The sequence below is a fragment of the Bombina bombina genome, chromosome 9, assembly GCF_027579735.1.
Source record: "Bombina bombina isolate aBomBom1 chromosome 9, aBomBom1.pri, whole genome shotgun sequence".
Lineage (NCBI taxonomy): Eukaryota > Metazoa > Chordata > Amphibia > Anura > Bombinatoridae > Bombina > Bombina bombina.
The window spans coordinates 162,219,008-162,245,841 of NC_069507.1; the positions used below are offsets into that span (position 1 = coordinate 162,219,008).

A 26,834-nucleotide genomic window follows, 5' to 3' on the forward strand; every position below is an offset into this window, starting at 1 on the left:
AACCGTTACTGTCACTTTAAATTTTAAACTAAACACACTTTATTACTGCAATTGCGAAAAAGTATGAAGGAATTGTTCAAAATTCACCAAAATTTCACCACAGTGTCTTAAAGCCTTAAAAGTATTGCACACCAAATTTGGAAGCTTTAACCCTTAAAATAACGGAACCGGAGCCGTTTTTATATTTAACCCCTTTACAGTCCCTGGAATCTGCTTTGCTGAGACCCAACCAAGCCCAAAGGGGAATACGATACCAAATGATGCCTTCAGAAAGACTTTTCTATGTATCAGAGCTCCACACACATGCAGCTGCATGCCATGCTGTCCTCAAAAACAAGTGCGCCATACCGGCGCGAAAATGAGGCTCTGACTATGATTAGGGAAAGCCCCTAAAGAATAAGGTGTCTAAAACAGTGCCTGCCGATATAATCATATCAAAATACCCAGAATAAATGATTCCTCAAGGCTAAATATGTGTTAATAATGAATCGATTTAGCCCAGAAAAAGTCTACAGTCTTAATAAGCCCTTGTGAAGCCCTTATTTACTATCTTAATAAACATGGCTTACCGGATCCCATAGGGAAAATGACAGCTTCCAGCATTACATCGTCTTGTTAGAATGTGTCATACCTCAAGCAGTAAGAGACTGCACACTGTTCCCCCAACTGAAGTTAATTGCTCTCAACAGTCCTGTGTGGAACAGCCATGGATTTTAGTTACGGTGCTAAAATCATTTTCCTCATACAAACAGAAATCTTCATCTCTTTTCTGTTTCTGAGTAAATAGTACATACCAGCACTATTTTAAAATAACAAACTCTTGATTGAATAATAAAAACTACAGTTAAACACTAAAAAACTCTAAGCCATCTCCGTGGAGATGTTGCCTGTACAACGGCAAAGAGAATGACTGGGGTAGGCGGAGCCTAGGAGGGATCATGTGACCAGCTTTGCTGGGCTCTTTGCCATTTCCTGTTGGGGAAGAGAATATCCCACAAGTAAGGATGACGCCGTGGACCGGACACACCTATGTTGGAGAAAACCCTGTCTTCGTAAACTCTATCCAGTTTAGGAATTGAAGGTTCGTCAGGCAATTTGTCCTCTGGAACCTCTAAGGTAGCCAGAACTTCCTTTAAGAGAAAGCGCAAGTGCTCCATCCTAAATCTAAAATATGGTTCCTCCGCAATCAGAGTCTTAGAGGCAGCCGATTCCCACTCAGAAATTTCACACTCTGAAGTATCAGAAAAAACGTCATTATCAGACAATCGTCTATCAGCTATAGCAAATAAACTGGTTGATGAACCCTGGGAAGGATAACAATATTTGACCTTTCGCTTAGCAGGGGGTGGTAAAGCACTAATGGCTGCAGACACCGCCTTTTGTAACTGCACAGTGAAGTCTGGAGGTAAAAGGCCTCCTCCAGATGGAGGATCAGGCGTGCTATGGTAAACTGCATGTGTAGTAGGAGATGAAACTAGGGTGCGCACCTAATGAGACGGGGACCCCTCAGAGGTGGAAGGCTCAGTGTTATCAAACACGTTAACCTTTTTTGACATACACTTTTTCTAGGCAGGTGGAACATAATTGAGGGGGCGTATATACCTCGACCTCCTCACAATATAAACAGGCATTAGTCTTAGGTATAAAGGGAGTACCCTCTAAAACATCAGAGTCCTCCATAGCTATGGGCCATTTCCTAATATAACAAAAGCTAATGTTATATAAAAATAAAAAAAATGGCACCCTTATACCCCCAATGGCTGGGGCACTCACCACCTCCTATGACCCAGGCACACAGAGAAAACCGCTTCTCTCCGATAACCAGCACGGCAAGACAACAACCACACCCGGTCATATGGTGCGCAACCTAGGACCGCCTCCCTAATGGAAAAAACAGAATTTATGTTTACCTGATAAATTTCTTTCTCCAACGGTGTGTCCGGTCCACGGCGTCATCCTTACTTGTGGGATATTCTCTTCCCCAACAGGAAATGGCAAAGAGCCCAGCAAAGCTGGTCACATGATCCCTCCTAGGCTCCGCCTACCCCAGTCATTCGACCGACGTTAAGGAGGAATATTTGCATAGGAGAAACCATATGGTACCGTGGTGACTGTAGTTAAAGAAAATAAATTATCAGACCTGATTAAAAAACCAGGGCGGGCCGTGGACCGGACACACCGTTGGAGAAAGAAATTTATCAGGTAAACATAAATTCTGTTTTCTCCAACATAGGTGTGTCCGGTCCACGGCGTCATCCTTACTTGTGGGAACCAATACCAAAGCTTTAGGACACGGATGAAGGGAGGGAGCAAATCAGGTCACCTAAATGGAAGGCACCACGGCTTGCAAAACCTTTCTCCCAAAAATAGCCTCAGAAGAAGCAAAAGTATCAAACTTGTAAAATTTGGTAAAAGTGTGCCGTGAAGACCAAGTCGCTGCCCTACATATCTGATCAACAGAAGCCTCGTTCTTGAAGGTCCATGTGGAAGCCACAGCCCTAGTGGAATGAGCTGTGATTCTTTCGGGAGGCTGCCGTCCGGCAGTCTCGTAAGCCAATCTGATGATGCTTTTAATCCAAAAAGAGAGAGAGGTAGAAGTTGCTTTTTGACCTCTCCTTTTACCTGAATAAACAACAAACAAGGAAGATGTTTGTCTAAAATCCTTTGTAGCATCTAAATAGAATTTTAGAGCGCGAACAACATCCAAATTGTGCAACAAACGTTCCTTCTTTGAAACTGGTTTTGGACACAGAGAAGGTACGATAATCTCCTGGTTAATGTTTTTGTTAGAAACAACTTTTGGAAGAAAACCAGGTTTAGTACGTAAAACCACCTTATCTGCATGGAACACCAGATAAGGAGGAGAACACTGCAGAGCAGATAATTCTGAGACTCTTCTAGCAGAAGAAATTGCAACTAAAAACAAAACTTTCCAAGATAATAACTTAATATCAACGGAATGTAAGGGTTCAAACGGAACCCCCTGAAGAACTGAAAGAACTAAATTGAGACTCCAAGGAGGAGTCAAAGGTTTGTAAACAGGCTTGATTCTAACCAGAGCCTGAACAAAGGCTTGAACATCTGGCACAGCTGCCAGCTTTTTGTGAAGTAACACCGACAAGGCAGAAATCTGTCCCTTCAGGGAACTTGCAGATAATCCTTTTTCCAATCCTTCTTGAAGGAAGGATAGAATCCTAGGAATCTTAACCTTGTCCCAAGGGAATCCTTTAGATTCACACCAACAGATATATTTTTTCCAAATTTTGTGGTAAATCTTTCTAGTTACAGGCTTTCTGGCCTGAACAAGAGTATCGATAACAGAATCTGAGAATCCTCGCTTCGATAAAATCAAGCGTTCAATCTCCAAGCAGTCAGCTGGAGTGAAACCAGATTCGGATGTTCGAACGGACCCTGAACAAGAAGGTCTCGTCTCAAAGGTAGCTTCCAAGGTGGAGCCGATGACATATTCACCAGATCTGCATACCAAGTCCTGCGTGGCCACGCAGGAGCTATCAAGATCACCGACGCCCTCTCCTGATTGATCCTGGCTACCAGCCTGGGGATGAGAGGAAATGGCGGGAACACATAAGCTAGTTTGAAGGTCCAAGGTGCTACTAGTGCATCCACTAGAGCCGCCTTGGGATCCCTGGATCTGGCCCCGTAGCAAGGAACTTTGAAGTTCTGACGAGAGGCCATCAGATCCATGTCTGGAATGCCCCACAGGTGAGTGACTTGGGCAAAGATTTCCGGATGGAGTTCCCACTCCCCCGGATGCAATGTCTGACGACTCAGAAAATCCGCTTCCCAATTTTCCACTCCTGGGATGTGGATAGCAGACAGGTGGCAGGAGTGAGACTCCGCCCATAGAATGATTTTGGTCACTTCTTCCATCGCTAGGGAACTCCTTGTTCCCCCCTGATGGTTGATGTACGCAACAGTTGTCATGTTGTCTGATTGAAACCGTATGAACTTGGTCCTCGCTAGCTGAGGCCAGGCCTTGAGAGCATTGAATATCGCTCTCAGTTCCAGAATATTTATCGGTAGAAGAGATTCTTCCCGAGACCAAAGACCCTGAGCTTTCAGGGGTCCCCAGACCGCGCCCCAGCCCATCAGACTGGCGTCGGTCGTGACAATGACCCACTCTGGTCTGCGGAATGTCATCCCTTGTGACAGGTTGTCCAGGGACAGCCACCAACGGAGTGAGTCTCTGGTCCTCTGATTTACTTGTATCTTCGGAGACAAGTCTGTATAGTCCCCATTCCACTGACTGAGCATGCACAGTTGAAATGGTCTTAGATGAATGCGCGCAAAAGGAACTATGTCCATTGCCGCTACCATCAACCCGATCACTTCCATGCACTGAGCTATGGAAGGAAGAGGAACGGAATGAAGTATCCGACAAGAGTCTAGAAGTTTTGTTTTTCTGACCTCTGTCAGAAAAATCCTCATTTCTAAGGAGTCTATAATTGTTCCCAAGAAGGGAACCCTTGTTGACGGGGATAGAGAACTCTTTTCCACGTTCACTTTCCATCCGTGAGATCTGAGAAAGGCCAGGACGATGTCCGTGTGAGCCTTTGCTTGAGGAAGGGACGACGCTTGAATCAGAATGTCGTCCAAGTAAGGTACTACCGCAACGCCCCTTGGTCGTAGCACAGCTAGAAGGGACCCTAGTACCTTTGTGAAAATCCTTGGAGCAGTGGCTAATCCGAAAGGAAGCGCCACGAACTGGTAATGTTTGTCCAGGAATGCGAACCTTAGGAACCGATGATGTTCCTTGTGGATAGGAATATGTAGATACGCATCCTTTAAATCCACCGTGGTCATGAATTGACCTTCCTGGATGGAAGGAAGAATAGTTCGAATGGTTTCCATCTTGAACGATGGAACCTTGAGAAACTTGTTTAAGATCTTGAGATCTAAGATTGGTCTGAACGTTCCCTCTTTTTTGGGAACTATGAACAGATTGGAGTAGAACCCCATCCCTTGTTCTCTTAATGGAACTGGATGAATCACTCCCATTTTTAACAGGTCTTCTACACAATGTAAGAACGCCTGTCTTTTTATGTGGTCTGAAGACAACTGAGACCTGTGGAACCTCCCCCTTGGGGGAAGTCCCTTGAATTCCAGAAGATAACCTTGGGAGACTATTTCTAGCGCCCAAGGATCCAGAACATCTCTTGCCCAAGCCTGAGCGAAGAGAGAGAGTCTGCCCCCCACCAGATCCGGTCCCGGATCGGGGGCCAACATTTCATGCTGTCTTGGTAGCAGCGGCAGGTTTCTTGGCCTGCTTTCCCTTGTTCCAGCCTTGCATTGGTCTCCAAGCTGGCTTGGCTTGAGAAGTATTACCCTCTTGCTTAGAGGACGTAGCACTTTGGGCTGGTCCGTTTTTACGAAAGGGACGAAAATTAGGTCTATTTTTTGCCTTGAAAGGCCGATCCTGAGGAAGGGCGTGGCCCTTACCCCCAGTGATATCAGAGATAATCTCTTTCAAGTCAGGGCCAAACAGCGTTTTCCCCTTGAAAGGAATGTTAAGTAGCTTGTTCTTGGAAGACGCATCAGCCGACCAAGATTTCAACCAAAGCGCTCTGCGCGCCACAATAGCAAACCCAGAATTCTTAGCCGCTAACCTAGCCAATTGCAAAGTGGCGTCTAGGGTGAAAGAATTAGCCAATTTGAGAGCATTGATTCTGTCCATAATCTCCTCATAAGGAGGAGAATCACTATCGAGCGTCTTTATCAGCTCATCGAACCAGAAACATGCGGCTGTAGCGACAGGGACAAGGCATGAAATTGGTTGTAGAAGGTAACCCTGCTGAACAAACATCTTTTTAAGCAAACCTTCTAATTTTTTATCCATAGGATCTTTGAAAGCACAACTATCCTCTATGGGTATAGTGGTGCGGTTGTTTAAAGTGGAAACCGCTCCCTCGACCTTGGGGACTGTCTGCCATAAGTCCTTTCTGGGGTCGACCATAGGAAACAATTTTTTAAATATGGGGGGAGGGACGAAAGGAATACCGGGCCTTTCCCATTCTTTATTAACAATGTCCGCCACCCGCTTGGGTATAGGAAAAGCTTCTGGGAGCCCCGGCACCTCTAGGAACTTGTCCATTTTACATAGTTTCTCTGGGATGACCAACTTTTCACAATCATCCAGAGTGGATAATACCTCCTTAAGCAGAATGCGGAGATGTTCCAACTTAAATTTAAATGCAATCACATCAGGTTCAGCCTGTTGAGAAATGTTCCCTGAATCAGTAATTTCTCCCTCAGACAAAACCTCCCTGGCCCCATCAGACTGGGTTAGGGGCCCTTCAGAGATATTAATATCAGCGTCGTCATGCTCTTCAGTATCTAAAACAGAGCAGCCACGCTTACGCTGACAAGGGTTCATTTTGGCTAAAATGTTTTTGACAGAATTATCCATTACAGCCGTTAATTGTTGCATAGTAAGGAGTATTGGCGCGCTAGATGTACTAGGGGCCTCCTGAGTGGGCAAGACTCGTGTAGACGAAGGAGGGAATGATGCAGTACCATGCTTACTCCCCTCACTTGAGGAATCATCTTGGGCATCATTGTCATTATCACATAAATCACATTTATTTAAATGAATAGGAATTCTGGCTTCCCCACATTCAGAACACAGTCTATCTGGTAGTTCAGACATGTTAAACAGGCATAAACTTGATAACAAAGTACAAAAACGTTTTAAAATAAAACCGTTACTGTCACTTTAAATTTTAAACTGAACACACTTTATTACTGCAATTGCGAAAAAACATGAAGGAATTGTTCAAAATTCACCAAATTTTCACCACAGTGTCTTAAAGCCTTAAAAGTATTGCACACCAAATTTGGAAGCTTTAACCCTTAAAATAACGGAACCGGAGCCGTTTTAAACTTTAACCCCTTTACAGTCCCTGGTATCTGCTTTAAAAAAAACTCTAAGCCATCTCCGTGGAGATGTTGCCTGTACAACGGCAAAGAGAATGACTGTGGTAGGCGGAGCCTAGGAGGGATCATGTGACCAGCTTTGCTGGGCTCTTTGCCATTTCCTGTTGGGGAAGAGAATATCCCACAAGTAAGGATGACGCCGTGGACCGGACACACCTATGTTGGAGAAACACACTAAGCTTTTAAAGCTGCGCATCTCTAAAGTGAAAGTAACCTGTATGTTCCAACCTCAGCCTATGAGCCTCAGAAAAACATCTCATAAATCAAATTGGGGAGATTAATCCCCAATGTTCAATAACCCCCCCCTCAGGAGATATTAACCCTTAAGTCCATACAGATAAAAGGATCCCCACTGTGACCCTGTCTTCTTGCATTATGTGTGTATAAATAAAAACGATCTTACCGGAATCTAAGCCGTGGAACAGAAACACAGCCTCCCAAGTTTGACAGTCTTGTAGCATCGCTCCTGACATGGACTTGAGTGATGGAAGCAGGCAGTGAAACTCGTCAACACTGATTGCTTAGGAGCTGTTAATACGAGTCTGGATGGGTTTGCAGAAAGACTCTTTCCTGTATCTCCAGACTCTAACATTTGTCAATGCTCTCGCTGAGAGGCTGACAAGACTACTTAAAACTCCAGTCCTATTTCGAAAGGTAGATAACCTTCATAAGGAACTACTCCGAATCTTCTGACACTTCTCTGTCAACCTCCTGTGACGAAAGGCAAAGAATGACTGGGATATGAGGGAAGTTGGGGGAGGTATTTAAGCCTTTGGCTGGGGTGTCTTTGCCTCCTCCTGGTGGCCAGGTTCTGTATTTACCACAAGTAAGGAATGAAGCTGTGGACTTTCCTAATAAGAAGGAAATCTATATCAAATCAATATTTGGTGTGACCACCCTTTGCCTTGAAAACAGCATCAATTTTTCTGGGAACCATTGCACATAGTGGAGAAATAATAAAAATAAAAAAAGTTGATTGCACAGAGTTTTTAAGAAACTAGGTAGGTCGGTTGTTTTTCCAAACATCTTGCAAAACTATCTACAGTTCTGTGCATTTAGGCAGCCTCAATCCTTTGTCTTTTCATATAATCCCAGACAGAATGGATGATGTTGAGAGCAGAGCTATGTGGTGGCAATACCATGACTTCCAGGACCCCTTGTAGATAGTTTTTAATTACTTTGGCTGTATGTTTGGGGTTGCGATGCTGCAGAATAAATTTGGGGCCAATCAGATGCCTCCCTGATGGTATTGCATTATTAATAAGTATCAGCCTGTATTTCTCTGCATTGAGAGCAGTAATTGTGACCAAATCCCTAGCTCCATTTGCAGGAATGCAGCCTTAAACTTCCAAGGACCCTACACCATGTTTAACTGTTGCCTGCAGAAACTCATGTGGCTGTAGCAGAAGGAAGTTTGTTTCCCCGATAGTCTTGTACCGCTCTTCAGTCTATTTAAAACTTTGAGTCACTACTCCAGAGCACCTGCTGCCATTTTTCTGCACCCCAATTCCAGGATTTTCATGCACAGTTGAATCACGAGGCCTTGTTTCCACGTTTGAGTTTTGGCCACAAATTTTCTATGAACACCATTTCTGACCAGACTTCTCTGGAAAGTAGATGACTTACCAGACTCCCACTGGTTTCTGAGAATTTTGGGCTGATAGCACCGCTAAACATCTTCCAATTGCTAAGGGAAGTAAGCACATTTCTTCAGAAGAGCTTGGAAGCATATCTGGAAACCCCTGTCTGCCTTGAAATTTCTGCCTAGGAGAGACCTTGCTCATGCAGTATAACTACCTTGTGTCCATTTGCTGTTCTCAGTCTTGCCATGGTGTATGACTTTTGACACTAAACAGTCTTCATCAACCTCACCTTGTTAGAGTTTATCTGCTCCCCACCCAGATTTATTCCTCCTGTTTCAGTTAATTATTGTTTCAACACCTTTTTGGTATAATTGTTTAATAATGCCCCTGACTATATGACAACACAATCCCCAACTTTGCACAAGTGTACCTAGAAGAATAGATGCAGTTTTTAAGGCAAAAGGGTGGTCACACCAAATTCTGTTAACACACTTTGCATTTTGTTAATTGATAAAATAAATAAACTATTAACATTTCTATTTTTGAAAACATTATTACTTTTACAGCATTTTTTTTACACATGCCTAAAACTTTTGCACAATAGTGTGTAAAGGCAGAGCTTTTTTCAATGGTAAACAGACTAAGTTTGGCTAAACTAATTATTGCAAAAATGCTTCTAATAAATCCTTTTGATTATAAGTTTACTGTGCATTGACAGGAGGAGCAGCTCTGCATGTTCTGTGCACAACTAAAATGCACAAATTTGCATTTACAATTTAACAATGATATCCCTCTAAGATGTATCTGTGCTTTATTCTACAATCTAACACGAACAAATTTAATACAAATTATATAAAAAATAAAAATGTCTGTCTTGTTTAACTCTGAGAACTAGTAGAAATTTAAAGCCCTGTAAACCTTGCTCTTAGACATGATCCAAGGAGTGGTATATACACAAACACACATTTAAACAAAACATAACATACTCGCATACATTTAAGCAAATTCCACCAAAGCACCACAATGGGATAAATATATATCTGGCTATCATAAAGATACTTAGATTTCTGTAAAGCATAGGATAAGTGTTTGGATTTTGGCATACTACTAGAAGGCTTATACCTTGCCCTATTTTGAAGAACTAGGTTTATATGATGAATACATTTATGCAGAATAAGAGAAGACAAACAAAAGGACAAGGGGAGGATCATCTGGATGAGCTATTCTACCTGCCACTAAACGGATTACACTACATAAATTAGGATAATTGTCTAAAGGAACCCCTAAGAGTCAGCCAGAAAATGACAGGGATATTATCTGAGTTTACAAGGGAGCCTGCACATTGGGAACGCATGCAAGCTCACATCTGGGGAGTGGTTATGCCCTTGTAGTAGTGAACATGCTATATAAAGAGAGGAATAGAACATAAAACACTACAAATAAAAATGGCATATAGCACTGCTCAGTAAATTACAGATGAACATTTCAGAACAAAATACATAAAAGGCATAGTCTAGTTAAACTTTCACGATTCAGATAGAGCATGCAATTTTAAGCAACTTTCTAATTTACTCATATCATCAATTTTTCTTCATTCTCTTTATTGGAAAAAGCAAGAAAGTAAGCTGAGGAGCCGGCCCATTTTTGGTTCCGCACCTGGGTAGTGCTTGCTGATTGGTTGGCTACATTTAGACACCAATCAGCAAGCGCTACCCATGTGCTGAACCAAAGATCGTCCAGCTCCTAAGCTTACATTCTTGCTTTTTTTTTTTTTTTTTTTAAAAACCAAAAAAAAAAACCAAGAGAACAAAGTAGAATTGATAATAAGAGTAAATTAGAAAGCTGCTTAAAATTGCATGCGCTATCAAAATTGTGAAAGTTTAATTTTGACTAGACTATCACTTTAAGGCCATTTATATATTTAAAAAGTAAATTTTAAATATTGAGCTACCAGGCTACCAGGGGGAAGGCAAGACACCCCAGCCAAAGGCTTAAATATCGCTACCACTTTCCCTATCCCCCGTCCCCGAACGAGGAAAAGTAGGAGAAACATCAGGGTATAAAGGTGTCAGAAGAAAAACAAAAAAGGAAGCCGCCCAAACAAAGAATAACTTACGGGCGAGGTCGTGGACCCTCCCTGCCAGGAAAGAAAGGAATTTGTCTGGTAAGCATACCCTAATCTGAGAGCACCACAGCCTGCAAAACCTCTTTCCGAAAGTTGATTCAGTCGAAGCAAACACATCAAACTTGTAAAATTTAGAAAAAGTATGTAAGGAGGACCAGGTAGCTGCCTTACAATTCTGATCCATTGAGGCTTCATTCTTAAAAGGCCAGGAAGAAGCTACTGCTCTCTAGTGGAAAGAGCCATAATCCTCTCGGGAGGCTGTTGTCCCGCCGTCTCAGAAGCTAGGCGGATGACATTCCTCAAAAGGGAAAATGTAGTGGCCATCTGACCCTTACGTTTACCCACATAGATGAAGATTGTCTGAACTCCTTAGTAACCTAAAGGTAGAACTTTAAGGAACGAACCACATCAAGATTGTGAAGCAAACATTCCTTTGCCAAAGAAGGATTGGGACACAGGAAGGAACAACAATCTCTTTATTAAATGTTACAATCTGACACCACCTTAGGAAGGAAACCTAACTTAGTACGTAAAACCACCTTATCGACATGAAAAACAAAAAAGGTAAGGGGGGTTACATTGCAAGGCAGAAATCTCGGAGACTCTGCGAGCAGAGGCAATAGCCAATAGAAACAAAACCTTCCAAGATAACAGTTTAATGTTAACATTATGTATGGGCTCAAATGGAGCCTGCTCTAACACACGAAGGAAAAGATTAAGACTCCATGGCGGAGTGTATATTATGTTTCAGGATCTATTTTTACAGAGTTAAGGATTTGCAAGATTTAAGATATTTTGTGTGTAGCCAGAGGTTGTTACTAATATAAACATTTATACAAGTTATAAACCTTTGGCAAATAATCTCAACACATTTGATAAGATGAGGTTATAAAGGGTTAAGCCCAGACCTTGCGCAGCTAAGTGTTATATTGGAATAACAATTGTTATACATTTTTAAGTAAAGGATACTAGCAAGCAAGTATGTAGCGGAGAGCAGAGAATAGACAGAAGAGGTTAACCTGTGTAATGAAATATAAGCAGTTAGTGAGAGATGCGTAAAAGTTAGCCTGTTAAGCTGTACATAGATATGGGGGAGTCAGATAGTACTTTCTACGTCCGGAGGTAATACCTGGTAGGAGGTAGTGGAGCCAGACACCGGTGATGGAGTTCGTTTGAGAGCCAGAGCAGAGTTCTGCAGCCGTAGACGCTGACACACAGAGCCCGTAAAACCGGAAGTAGAGCTGGAGGTTAGGGGTTGAGAGTCGCGGTGAGTGTCTGTAGAGATGTAAAGCGCAAGCAAAATAGCACTGGAGATACTAGAGCCTGTTCTTTGGAAAGTCACTATAAGAGGCTCAGGAGGCAAAGGTAAGCAGCGGTTTAAGCAATAACTGCAAATCTTTAGATATGTTCCTTCCCAGGTGATTTGGCTTAGGAGCGAGTGTTACACAGGATCTGTAACACCAGTAAATTACCAAGCAATTTGGAGGTGTGTGGTTTGTGCTTAAATAGGGTGAGGCAAAAGTATCAAACCCCTCCTTAAAGGGACAGTGTCCTTACACCATCTTTCTAAACACAGGTCTGATCCTAGTCAGGGCCTTAATGAAGGACTGCACATCCGGAAGCTCAGCTAATCTCTTGTGCAGCAACATTGAAAGGGACAATATCTAGCAGATACACCCTTCTCCAGTCCATCCTAGAGAAAAGATAAAATTCTGACAACTTTAACCTTATGCCAAGAAAAACGATGCTCCTCGCACCAGTGAAGGCAAGTCCGCAACACCTTATGGTAGATGTGTCGAGTAACTGGCATACAAGCTTGAATCAAAGTGTCAATGACACTCTGAGAAACCTCTCCTGGCTAAGACTAAGGGTTAAATCTCCACGCAGTCAGCCCCTGAGAATCTAGATTTTGAAGTAAAGGTCCCTGTATCAGCAGGTCCCTGCAAAAAGGTAACCTCCACGGAGGAGATGATCCATGAACCAAGTCCTTCTTAGCCAGGATGGAGCACTTAGAATCACTGATGCTTGCTCCTGTTTGATGCAGGCCACCACACGAGGGAGAAGAGGTAATGGAGGAAAGAGATATGAATCCGAACCTCCATAGAACCGCTAGGGCATTTATTAGAACAGCTTGAGGATCCTTCGATCTCGACCCGTACTTGGGTAGTTTAGCATTGAGACAGGAAGCCATGAGGTCTATCTCGGGCATCCCCCATCTGCTGCATATCTCTGCAAAGACCTCAGGGTGGAGAGACAATTCCCCCAGGTGAAAGGATCGTCTGCTGAGGAAGTCTGCTTCCCAGTTGTCCACACCCGGAATGTGGATCGTTGACAGTGTACAGTTGCAGGCCTCTGCCCATTCTAGGATTTGAGATACTTCTCTCATCACTATCGAACTTCTCGTTCCTCCCTGATGGTTGATGTAGGTTGATGTAGGCTACCGAAGTTATATTGTCTGATTGGAATCTGGCAAACTAAGGAGGGGGACAAGCCTTCAGAGCATTGAAGATTGCCCGGAGTTCCAAAATATTGATCGGAAGAGTGGACTCCTCCTGAGTCCATAGCCCCTGTGCCTTCCTGGCACTCCAAACGGCTCCCCAGCCAGATAGACTGGCGTCCGTAGTCACAATCTCCCAAGGCGGTCTCAAGAAACACGTGCCTCGGGAGAGGTGATCTTGACAGAGCCACCAAGAGAGAGAATCTTTCGACAGGCTGTTCAGAATTATCTGTTGTGACAGATTGGAATGGCTGCCATTGCATTGACTCAGCATGCATAGCTGTAAAGCTCTGAGATGGAATCTGGTAAAGGGAATGATGTCCATACAAGTCACCTCCATACACTGGGCCACCGAAGGTCTCGAGGAGGCCTGGAGGGCAAGACATGCTGTTGTTGGCTTGCAATGTCTCTGATCTGTTAGAAAGATCTTCATGGACACCGAGTCTCTAACTGTGCCCAGTAAATTCACTCTGGTACAGTATTTGGAGTAAGGGAACTCTTTTCCAAGTTTATCTTCCATCCATGTGACCGAAGAAGTCTTAGAAGAAATTCTAAGTGATCTCTTGCTAGATGAAAATATGGTGCCTGTACCAAGATATCGTCCAGGTAAGGAGCTACTGCTATACCTCGGGTTCTGGCAACCGCTAGAAGAGCCTCCAGAACCTTCGTAAATATCCTTGGAGCAGTAGCTAAGCCAAACGGAAGTGCGATGAACTGGAAGTGTTGAGCCAGAAAGGCAAATCTCAGGAACTGGAAATGTTCCCTGTGGATCGGAACGTGAAGTTATGCATCCTTCAGATCTATGGTAGTCATAAACTCTCCTTCCTGAACCAAGGGAAGGATTGATCTTATAGTCTCCATCTTGAAGAAGTGGAAATCTAGAAATTTTTTAGGCACTTCAAGTCCAGAATTGGACGAAAAAGTTCCCTCCTTTTTGGGAACTACAAAGAGGTTTGAATAGAACCCCAGATCTCTTTCTGATGCAGGTACCGGGACTATTACTCCTAAGGAAGATAGATCCCTTACGCAATCTAAAAAGGCTGTCCTCTTCTCTGGTCGTATCCCTGAGATACGACCTCCAGAACCCAAGGATCCTGAACATCCTGAAACCAAGCGTCTGAGAAAAGCGACAATCTGCCCCCATCTCAATCCGATCCCGGATCGGGGGCCGTCCCTTCATGCCAATATGTTATCGGCGGGCTTCTTTGTCTGTTTGGACTTGTTCCAGGACTGAGCAGGCTTCCAAGTGCTCTTGGGCTGCTCGGATTTGGATGAAGATTAAGATTTGTCCGAACGAAAGGAGCGAAAATAAGAGGACTGCCGTCCCTTAGGTCTGTTCTTATCCTGAGATAGGAAGGCACCTTTCCCTCCAGTAACCGTCGAGAGGATGGAGTCCAGACCAGGTCCAAATAAAAGCTTCCTCTTGAAAGGAAGAGAAAGGAGTCTGGATTTAGAAGTCATATCCGCAGACCAAGACTTCAACCAGAGAGCCCTGCAGGCTAGGACCGCAAAACCTGAAGCCTTAGCATTCAGGTGAATAATCTGCATATTCGCATCACAGATGAAAGAATTAGCTACTCTTAAAGCTTTAATTCTCTCCTGAATATCCTCAAGGGGAGATTCCACCTTGATAAGTTCTGACAGGGAGTTGCACAAAGTAGGCCACAGCTGCCGCCAGTTGAATTAAAAATCCCGCATGTTGGAACATTCTTCTTAGTAAAGTTTCCAACTTCTTATCCATAGGTTCCCTAAAGGGAGGGTTATCCTCAAGAGGGATAGTAGTACGCTTGGCTAGAGTCGAAATGGCGCTATCCACCTTAGGGATGGAGCCCCACAGCTCTAATTGAGAGTCGGGGACCAGGAACTATTTTTTAAAATTAGCCGAGGGAGAAAAGGATGTTTCAATTCTTTCCCATTCATTACTAATCATGTTTGCCATACGAACTGGGACCAGAAAAGTTTGTGGGACATTCCTGTCTTCATAAACCCCATCTAACTTAGGGATCTTAGGTTTCTCAGGTAGCTCAGCCTCTGGAAATTCTAGCGTAGACAGGACCTCCTTCAGCAAAAAACGCAGAAGTTCAATTTTAAATCTAAAGGAGGGTTCCTCCGCCAGAGGAGATTTATTAATAGAAGTCTCCGACTCCGAAAGTTCACCCTCTGACGCCACAGAGGTTAACTCATCCTCGGATAGCTGGTATATAGAAGCTAGATCCAATTGGAAATTAGATGAATCTAAAACAGGAGAACTGTGTTTAACCTCTCTCTTATGTTTCCCAGAGATAGGTAGGGCACTCAGGGCCGCGGATACCGCAGATTGTAATTGCGCGGTAAAGTCTGCAGGAAAAAGGCCCCCTCCAGACGGAGAAATAACTGCTGTGGGGAAATGGATGTCAAGCGGTTAGGGTAGAAAGAATAGTAATCGGTTCACAGAATCCTGAGAGGTTGATGGTTTAAAGGGACTAACAGCGCTAGGGTTAATGTAATCCCACAGTAGAAAGAGAAAAACGATACAAAAATAAACGTTTTAAATATAGAAAGGCACCTTTAGAAAACCAATGGCTGGGGCACTCACCACCTCCTAGACCCAGACAAGATGTCAAGAAAACGCTCCTCAGGAGTGCTGTCTGCAGCAGGATCGTAAGGTAGTGAATGAAGCCACACCTGATAACATGGTGCGCAAGGCAGGACTTCCCCTGCTATGAAAAAGTGTGCAAAGCTATTAGAAGCTTCCCAACTCACAAAAGTGGAAGTGAAACCTGCCTGTTCCATCCAAAAGTACAGTCTAAATGAGCCCTGAAAACGTTCTTCACAAATGTTAAAGCAGTATATAAAAATGCTCACGGAGGAGATATTAACCCTCGATCCTACTAAGGTATAGAGGAGTCACACTGTGACCCTATATAAGGCGTCCCTGTTATATGAAAATAACAAAGACTTAGCCCCCTAGGTTCAGTGCTGTTGAACAGATACAGCCTCTCAAGTGTGACAGCCTTGTAGTGATGCTCTGACAGGGACCTGAGTGTGGAAAAGCAAGCAGTGTAACTTGTTAACACCGATTGCTCAGGAGCTGTTAGACAGTCTGGATGGCTTCGCAGAAAAACTTTCCCTATATCTCCAGACTAACTTTCATCAATACACTCACTGAGAGGTTTATATGATTACTTAAAACTCCAGTCCTTTCTTGAAGAGAACATACCTGTTAAGGACTATCTGAATCTTCTGACATTTCTCTGCCATCCTCCTCTAGTGACGAAAGTCAAAGAATGACTGGGGGATAGGGGGAAGAGGGAGGGATATTTAAGTCTTTGGCTGGGGTGTCTTTGCCTCCTCCTGGTGGCGAGTTATTGTATTTCCCAACAGTAAGGAATGAAGTTGTGGACTCTCCCTGCCTTATGGAAAGAAAACACAGGACAAGTGACCAATCTCAAATATTTTTTTTTCTATCACTTACTTGAAGCCAAGGACCATGTGCTGCATATGGATGTTCCTCTGTAGCAAATGCACCTTCCACTCCAGAGGACACAAATGTGATTGCTGTATCCCCGGTAATACTCTTGTATGTAAAGTGCCGACCATGTAACAGTCTACCTCTGGAAATTGGGAATTAAAAAAAAAAATGAAGATTAAACTGAACCCACTTCATAAACCGAACTGCACTGCATTTTGAGATATCTTACTCTTAATTGAATTAGAAACTTTAATTAAAACAAAAAAACATAAAACAATACTAGATCCAAGCTTATTTTTATGTAGAAACTGCACTGGTCTTAAAAGTAAAGCTTTACAACAAAAAAAAAAAAAAAAAGGAAGAAGCACTGTACATAAACTAACAGAGAATAGATTAATACATGTCAAATAAAACACACACTCACCTTAAACATAGTGGAATCAGTGTTCCAGATTCCTGGTTAAACTTGAGGTGAACACTTTCTAGTTGTCTTGTGCGTATTAACTCATGTGGAATAATGGCTGAAGAACTTTCACTGTCTAAACTATCTTTCCGACTGCTTTATATAGAGAAAAAAAAAGAAATGTTAGAAAAAAGGAAGCATGAACAATAAAGTACATAATTCCAGTTATGCAATAAACCAACAAACAAAAAGTACAAACAAAACCCTGATTTGTATCTATGTTGAAACCTATCAAAACAAAAATATGCAAAAAGAGGAAACTGCTATATTTTAGGAGTTATAACATTTAAAACATCTTATAAGGAGACCTCAAGCCCAATTATTTTCTTTAGGGATGCAGAATGAGCATGCAATTCTAAAGAACTTTACAATTTTCTTCAATCTACTGGTATCCTTTATTGAAAGAGCAGCAATACACTACTGTGTGCTAACTGCTGATTGGTGGTTCCACATTTTTGCTACTCATCACTGGCTCAGCTAGATACCAATAGTGCATTGCTGTTCCTTTAACAAAAGGATACCAATAAAATTAACCAAAATTAGAAAATAGAAGTAAATTGTAAAGTTGCCGAAAAGCATAAATGCATGACTAGTTTTAAATGAATGCCGAAGATGGTGGCCACAAGCTGCATACGGCAGCTTTCGGAGCTGGATTTGTTCTTGTGAAAGTGCAACACGCTAAGAACTATATCAGAAAGCAAATATAGAAGTATAATCATTAATTTTAATGTGTTTTTTTAAACTCTAGAAAATAGAGAGATGCACTCAACTGAGACAGAACAAAAGCTAGAAAAACTGCACCCTGAGTGGCACTGGCCTTGTGGACAAGCACAGAAGTTTTTCTAGCTTTCGTTCTGTGTTAGTTGAGTGCGTTTCTCTATTTCCTTGTTTTTATGCAAATTACTCTTGGGTCTTCCTAAGAGTAAAAAGGTGAAAAAAGACGTGGACTCCTTGCACATATGCCCTAGAGAGATGCAACTGCACCTCACTGACGAGGCCCAAGGGAGGCTGAAACGTACGTCTGGGGTTTGTTTTTTTTTCTCTTGTTCAGAGAAGAATTGCCTGGTATTTTGGCGCTGGGCTGTCATAGGGCAGGGTCAGACTGAAAGCTACAGGATATTTTTTTCTCTGTGAAAGGCATAATGTGCTAAAAAAAGACTGGACCCCGAGAGGCACTGGCCATGTGGACAAGCACAGAAGTTTTTCTAGCTTTTGTTCTGTCTCATTTGAGTGCATCTCTCTATTTTCTTGTTTTTTTTAAACTCTAACACTTTACTTTAGGTCTTAAGGTCTTTTGTTTGCGCTTGAGCACAGCCATTTACTTTCAACTTGTAATATACGTGCTAGCAAGACTTGTGCAAACATTAGGGCGCCACTTGTAATCTAGCCCTTTGTGTTTTGTGTCCCTTTATGCTAGTTTGAAATAAAACCAGATTATTTCAAAGAGAATCTCCCTGTACATGTGCTGCAGCACTCCAATTTGTTTGTCAGGTGTGAAGCAAAACCAAAAGAAAATGGTAGCAACAAAATCTCCCTAGATTTAATATATTAATATTGTTATTACTCTTAATATATGATTAAGATTTAAACCACTGAAACAGAAGAGGCTTATTGGAATGAATACACCACTTTCACATTCCAATATCCATAGAACACTAGAATATGGTTGCTAGGAAGAAAAAAAAAACCAGTATCTCTGGTAGAACTATATACAGTTCCACACCATAAATGTTAAAGTACAATTTGCATTTATATAAATGTGAAAAGTTAATTATAATCAATTTCAATAATCAAAAACATTTAAAATCATTGATCTTGAGCTATATATATATAAAATATATATGTACGTACGGTGTTCGATCGTGATTCATGCCATTCTGTCGTTGTACATTTATTGGAGGTAGAATTGGCTTACTGTGGATTTCAAGGCCCCTTCGCAAAGCTTCTCTGATTTGCTCTGTATCTGCAATTGTAATTAAACATCTATTGTTCTAACTTTGTATAACACATTTGCCCAACAATAGAATAATTATAGAGAGTAAAAAAAAAAAAAAAGTTTAAAAAAAAAGGGACATTAAACACTTTGAAATAGTAATATAAAATGATAAATCATATATATATATATATATATATATATATATATATATATATATATATATACACATATACACACACATACACACATTATATATATATATATATATATATATATATATATATATATATATATATATATACACATATACATATATACACATACACACACATATACATACATACACACACTTTGCAATATACTTTTATTATTTATTTTGTCCCCTTTTCATGTAATTCCATTCTGAAATTGTGAGCTTTTTTATTTTGTTAGAAATGGAAGTGCTCAACACTGTTATATTCCACACAGCCATTATTTATAACAGTCTCTTATTGTCCACAACAGAGAAGGTAACCCAAGTTACAACATGGCATCTCCCACCGTTTTATAGACACTAAAACTTTACACTTATTTTACCAATATTTAAAAAAGCTAATGAAACTTAAAAAAAAAATATATCTACATGTTTTTCTCATACTAATCTTGTCTTTGAATGCATCATTCTATTTAGCATTTATTTAGTGTTTAACGTCCCTTTAAGAATTTTGAGCGTTTTGGCAGAAGCCCAGAGGATAAGGTTAATTTTGGGCCAGATCAAGCAGGAGGAAATATTTAACAGTAGGGTCAATATCCTCTAGTTCATGAAAAGTACAGGGATATTCTTCTGGGAAAAAAAAAAAAGGAGGAGTTGCGTCGTACAGTATTCGGTTTCATAATTACATGAAACAAATGTATAAAAGTACTAAAAACATTTTGCGGTTTTATCAGAATACAAACCTTTGCCAGACAATCTTCGAGGCTGGGTGCCAATACATATACTCCTACTGTCATCTTCATCCTCTGGAGGGCGACTTAAGTCATCCCATGCACATTTAGCACTTACACCACTAAGATTGGACCCCTCTGTCTCAATGCCTTTATCGACCCTCTCCTGCTTAAAAGAAGAAAAAAACAAAACAGGAGGCTCAGCAGCCATTTATATCAGAGGCTGAACAATTCACAAAACAGTTTTCATAATAAAAAATAAAAAGAACAGAATTTATGCTTACCTGATAAATTACTTTCTCTTGTGGTGTATCCAGTCCACAGATTCATCCTTTACTTTTGGGATATTCTCCTTCTTAACAGGAAGTGGCAAAGAGAGCACACAGCAGAGCTGTCCATATAGCTCCCCCTCTAGCTCCACCCCCCAGTCATTAGACCGGAGGTTAGGAAGAAAAAGGAGAAACCATAGGGTGCAGTGGTGACTGTAGTTTAAACAAAAATATCTACCTGACTTAATAGCCAGGGCGGGCCGTGGACTGGATACACCACAAGAGAAAGTAATTTATCAGGTAAGCATAAATTCTGTTTTCTCTTGTAAGGTGTATCCAGTCCACGGATTCATCCTTTACTTGTGGGATACCAATACCAAAGCTTTAGGACACGGATGAAGGGAGGGAACAAGACAGGTACCTTAAACGAAAGGCACCACTGCTTGTAAAACCTTTCTCCCAAAAACAGCCTCCGAAGAAGCAAAAGTATCGAATTTGTAAAATTTGGAAAAGGTATGCAGCGAAGACCAAGTCGCTGCCTTACAAATCTGTTCAACAGAAGCCTCATTTTTAAAAGCCCATGTGGAAGCCACTGCTCTGGTAGAATGAGCAGTAATTGTTTCAGGAGGTTGCTGGCCAGCAGTCTCATAGGCCAGACGGATGATGCTTTTCAGCCAAAAGGAAAGAGGAGGTAGCAGTCGCCTAGATAAGGCGCCACTGCTATGCCCCACGGCCTTAGCACCGCCAGGAGGGACCCTAGCACCTTTGTGAAAATTCTGGGAGCAGTGGCCAACCCGAAAGGGAGAGCCACAAACTGATAATGCTTGTCCAGAAAAACGAACCTGAGAAACTGGTGATGATCTTTGTGGATAAGAATGTGTAAATATGCATCCTTTAGATCCACGGTAGTCATATATTGACCCTCCTGGATCATTGGTAAGATTGTCCGAATGGTCTCCATCTTGAATGATGGGACTCTGAGGAATTTGTTCAGAATTTTGAGATCCAGGATTGGTCTGAAAGCTCCTTCTTTTTTGGGAACCACAAACAGGTTTGAGTAAAACCCCAGCCAACCCCGCAATTGGAACTGGGTGGATCACTCCCATTGTATGTAGGTCTTCTACACAGCGTAAGAACGCCTCTTTCTTTGTCGTGTCTGTGACAGACGAGAAATATGGAACCTTCCCCTTGGAGGGGAGTCCTTAAATTCTAGAAGATATCCCTGGGATACAATCTCTAAGGCCCAGGGATCGTGTACGTCTCTTGCCCAGGCCTGAGCGAAGAGAGAGAGTCTGCCCCCTACTAGATCAGGTCCCGGATCGGGGGCTACCCCTTCATGCTGTCTTGGGGGCAGCTGCAGGCTTCTTGGCCTGTTTACCCTTGTTCCAGCCCTGGTAAGGTTTCCAGGCTGCCCTGGGTTGTGAAGTGTTACCCTCTTGCTTCGCAGCAGGGGAGGATGAAGCGAGACCGCTCCTGAAATTTCGAAAGGAACGAAAATTATTTTGTTTGTTCTTTGTATTAAAGGATTTGTCCTGAGGGAGAGCATGGCCTTTTCCCCCAGTGATTTCTGAGATAATCTCTTTCAATTCAGGCCCGAAAAGGGTCTTTCCTTTGAAAGGGATGTTCAGCAGTTTGGATTTTGACGACACATCGGCCGACCAAGACTTGAGCCATAGCGCCCTGCGCGCCAGAATGACAAAACCTGAATTCTTTGCCGCTAACTTAGCTAGTTGGAAAGCGGCATCTGTGATAAAAGAATTAGCCAGCTTAAGAGCCTTAATTCTGTCCATAATATCCTCATATGAGGTCTCCGTCTGGAGCGCATCTTCCAGCGCCTCGAACCAGAAAGCAGCTGCAGTAGTTACAGGAACAATGCACGCTATAGGTTGGAGAAGAAAACCTTCATGAACAAAAATTCTTAAGTAGACCCTCTAATTTTTTATCCATAGGGTCTTTAAAAGCACAACTGTCCTCAATTGGTATGGTTGTGCGTTTAGCAAGTGAAGAAACAGCCCCCTCCACCTTAGGGACCGTCTGCCACGAGTCCCGCGTGGTGTCAGATATGGGGAACATTTTCTTAAAAACAGGAGGGGGAACAAACGGAATACCTGGTTTATCCCACTCCCTAGTTACTATATCCGCAATCCTCTTAGGGACCGGGAACACATCAGTGTAAACAGGAACTTCTAGGTACTTGTCCATTTTACACAATTTCGCTGGGACCACCAAAGGGTCACAGTCATCCAGAATAACTAATACCTCCCTGAGTAATAAGCGGAGGTGTTCTAGTTTAAATTTAAATGCCAACGTATCCGAGTCTGTCTGAGGAGCAACCTTTCCCGAATTGGAAACTTCTCCCTCAGACAGCACATCCCTCGCCCCCATTTCAAAGCGTTGTGAGTGTATATCGGATACGGCTACTAAAGCGTCAGAATGCTCATAATCTGTTCTTAAAACAGAGCTATCACGCTTTGCAGGTAACACGGGCAGCTTAGATAAAAATACTGAGAGGGTATTATCCATAACTGCCGCCAAATCTTGTAAGGTAAAAGAGTTAGACGTGCTAGAGGTGCTAGGCGTCGCTTGAGCGGGCGTAACTGGTTGTGACACTTGGGGAGAGGTCAACGGGCTAACCTCATTACCTTCTGTCTGAGAATCATCTTGGGCCACATTTTTAAGTGCAACAATATGGTCTTTAAAATGTATAAACATATCAGTACACGTGGGACACATTTTGAGAGGGGGTTCCACCATGGCTTCTAAACACATTGAACAAGGATTTTCCTTGGTGACAGACATGTTTAACAGACTAATAGTAAGACAAACAGGCTTAGAAATCACATTAATCAAGCAAAAACACCCTTTGCAAAAAAACGTTACTGTGCCTTTAAGAAATAAAAAAGGCACACAATTTTCCAAAATAGTGAAAAATGCACCAAACTTTCTGAAATTTTCACAGTATGTACCTAAAGCATTGGTAAGATTGCACAGCTAGCAAAAAAATCGATTAACCCCTTAATGCCCAAACCGGATCAATAGTAAGCTAACAGACCGGTTAAAACAAATTTAGCACCTTGCCACAGCTCTGCTGTGGCCCTACCTTCCCTTAGGAGTCGGATTTATGGGGAAAAAGCTTCTTATGGGTCCTTAAATTGTAGCAGGAGCCACCATGTGAACACAGCCTGAAGATCTAGTCCATCTAACTGCGCATCTGAGGTGCGAAATTAGGCCCCTCCCACCTTACTCCAGTGCTGTGAGGCCTAAAGAAACACTCCTAGGAGTTATAATACTAGCCATGTGAGTAACAACCCCTGAAAGAAACCCAAAAGGACCTTCTAAGTGTCTCAAAAACGATGTTTATAAGTAAAAACCGTTTGCCATAAAAAAAGTGTCAACCCATAAAAAAGTGTCAACCAGCATAAATTAGCCCTGTAATGTAAGCTTGTCCTTCCATACTTAGTCTCTGAATAAAGCTTACCCTTCCCTCATGGGGATCTTATCAGTCCTTTTCTAGCATTATCACAGTCTTGTCTAGAAATAAATGACTGAACATACCTTATTGCAGTTTAATCTGCAAACCGTTCCCCCCAACTGAAGTTTTCTTGTACTCCTCAGTCCAGTGTGGGAACAGCAGTGGATTTTACTTACAACATGCTAAAATCATTTTCCTCTCTGCAGAAATCTTCATCCCTTTTCTGCTGGAGAGTAAATAGTACAAACCGGTAACATTTAAAAATAACAAACTTTTGCTTGTAGAACAAAAACTACAAATCTAACAACACATTCACTTTACCCTTCCGAGAGAGACCCTATTGCTTAGAGCCGGCAAAGAGAATGACTGGGGGGTGGAGCTAGAGGGGGAGCTATATGGACAGCTCTGCTGTGTGCTCTCTTTGCCACTTCCTGTTAGGAAGGAGAATATCCCACAAGTAAAAGGATGAATCCGTGGACTGGATACACCTTACAAGAGAAATAATGGACTACAAAACAAAAATATGTATCAAGAATATTATAACAAAACGCTATAAAATTACTTTAACTACTATTTAATATGTATAATCTTGAATAAATAGCATGCATTAAATTTGGTTTCCGTGTGGTTCTCAATGAGACATACTTGCAAGTGTGGATCAATTTCAAAGATGGTCTCTCCTCTTCGCATATCTGTTATCAACCAAGGTCCTCCAGCGCTTAAAATAAAAATAAAACATATTATACACAGAACTCCTAAGTGAGTTCATGTAAAAGTAGAACTTTATTAATTGTGAACACAGGATATATTAAGCATTTCATTTTCCAAAGTCAACATTTAAAATAAAAGGCTGAGCCAAGATGTTCATGCCATTTTTATTGTCATTTTTGCCCAATTAGTAAATCTTCATTAAGTTTATATATCATTTTACAATTTTTTTTTAAACAACTCCTTTTGGTTACTGTATCCCTATCAGGATTTCATTATATACGATTGCATGTAAACGATTCCATTTCTTTTTAATGGATCACCAAACCAAAAGAAACCAATACAGAGAAGGTGGTTGACTTACACAGGTACTGTTCGTAGAAGTTCTAAGATCCCCTGTCCATTCCATTGCTGTGCTGCATGTAGCTCTTCAGTGCATACTCCAACTATCTGAAATAACACAAATACAAACCACAGCATCAGGTTAGTATGTAAATACATAGAAAAAGACAAGCAATCTACCAGGAACAAACAGCAGCACAGTGGCTTGTTCTATTGGCCGGTTACCAACTAGGAGTAACTTCTTTTAGCCCAATTGTGCTTCATGATGTATATCAGTCTGATTCTGCCTAACAAGGACAGTCCAGCCCTGAAATACCAGGCAACCCTTCTCTGTACAAGTTGGTATGTATTCATTCAAAAAGTGTACCTTTAATATATTTAAACTGATGTTTTTTTTCTGGATTTAACAAATTAGAATATTTAACATAAGACAGAATGAATGACATATTTCACATGAATTGACATTTAGCCTGTAATAAAATCTAGAAAATGTACACATTATAAATGAGCAGAAATATAACCAACTTTTATTATACAATTCTTAATAGCCTTGTGTAGATATATGTATGTATATATGTGTCTCTGTGGTAGACATATATGGGTGTATATTTCAATTTTTCAAGTGTATGTACTATGTGTCTCCATGTGGAATTTGGTCAAGTATGCACCTATATGTTAGGTGGTAAAATCTCTTAGTCTTCAACGAGATCTATATTGCTTACTATTATGGTCCTACTAGCCACAAGTATCTCCCTATTACTTAGCTAAGTTAATGGTTTGGGTCTAGTGACTCTTTATAGCGAATAAAAGAAAGGTATCTCCCCTCACCCTTTCCCACTCTGTGAGAGAGTGGGTAATACCCAATACACCTTTTCCGTCTCCGTCCAGTGGTGACAGCAATCCCTGAGGGGAGATATAACACATAACCTTTTACTGCATTGGTTTAGTGGTGCTATAATCCCAGAGGAGTGATATAGCTACCAGAGTATATTATATGGTCAAAACTTGACGCATAGACCGTGCATCTCCTTACAATATTTTCCTACCATATGGCTCCACCCCACAAGACGCCAATGGTTTCATGGTTCTTTTATCTATAATATTGGCCCTTGGGGGATAAGCCCCCATGACCCATAATATTACCTTTTACCTATACCCCATAGGGGCGCATTTAGACCCCCCTTCAGTAGATACCAAGTCTAAACCCTGCACCCTTATAGGCCCCGCCCCCCACACCCCAACCCCTTACCCTCACTTCTTTTTCTGAACTGAGGGGTAATTTTTTCCCTCTGGAACATTTAAACTGAGCCATTTCACTAAACATTGCCCACAACTCCCTACCCCACTTCTCTACACCTTTGAGCTTACTTTGTAAGCAGCGGAAAATATATCCTATAGAAATTCACCCTGGTTTCTCATGTAAGTCAGTATGTTTTACTGTCCACTATTTTTTACAATTTACCGATGCTTTATTTTATGTACCTGAATGTACTATGATGAATCCTTTGCATTACTACTAAAGTACATAAATGGATACGCTCCTACTGGATATCTTATTGAATCATGTTGATAATGTGACTTACCGTTAGTGATTGCTAAATGTTCTGATATAGCAAAAAGGATCTATGGAACTATTCTTAAAAACTTGACAACATGTACACTACTGTATCTGATGTATGTCACTGTTTGTTGAAAACCTGTATACATACATGTTTAATGATTATTTGGTGACTTATGCACAAAATCTTTCAATAAAACAATTTTGAAAAAAAAAAAAAGACAGAATGAATGACATATCTTTCACATGAATTGACATTTAACCCGTAATAAAATCTAGAAAATGTACACATTATAATTGATCAGAAATATAACCAACTTTTATTATACAATTCTTTAAAGGTTTGACCCTCACTATCCCCCGACTTGGTTACGGATACATCAGCACTAACGAATCTCTTTCCAATTGTGCTCTCCTTTGCAAGAGGTGGTTCTCGAAAATCTTTCACTGAGGCAAAACTAATTTTAGAAACGATCCAATTTCTCTTAAGGATAGGTCTATGACAATTTGACGATCATTGTTCAAACTATCCACTTGAATGTTATTACCGAT

The 26,834-nt window shown here is 41.5% G+C and overlaps 1 protein-coding gene across 2 annotated transcripts in view; it reads right to left on the bottom strand.

The window, feature by feature from the left end:
- Positions 1-26,834, bottom strand: part of SUFU (SUFU negative regulator of hedgehog signaling) — a 145,230-nt gene that overhangs the window by 56,778 nt on the left and 61,618 nt on the right. Inside the window, exons 5-10 of one of the 2 annotated variants that reach the window (XM_053692467.1) lie at positions 24,747-24,832; positions 24,320-24,392; positions 19,946-20,099; positions 18,925-19,036; positions 17,035-17,169; positions 16,614-16,752 (exon numbers count right to left, since the gene is read on the bottom strand). In XM_053692467.1, coding sequence (XP_053548442.1) covers positions 16,614-16,752; positions 17,035-17,169; positions 18,925-19,036; positions 19,946-20,099; positions 24,320-24,392; positions 24,747-24,832 — 699 coding nt within the window. Of the gene's footprint in view, positions 1-16,613; positions 16,753-17,034; positions 17,170-18,924; positions 19,037-19,945; positions 20,103-24,319; positions 24,393-24,746; positions 24,833-26,834 lie in introns of both variants that reach the window. The other variant, XM_053692466.1, reaches the window with a different exon arrangement.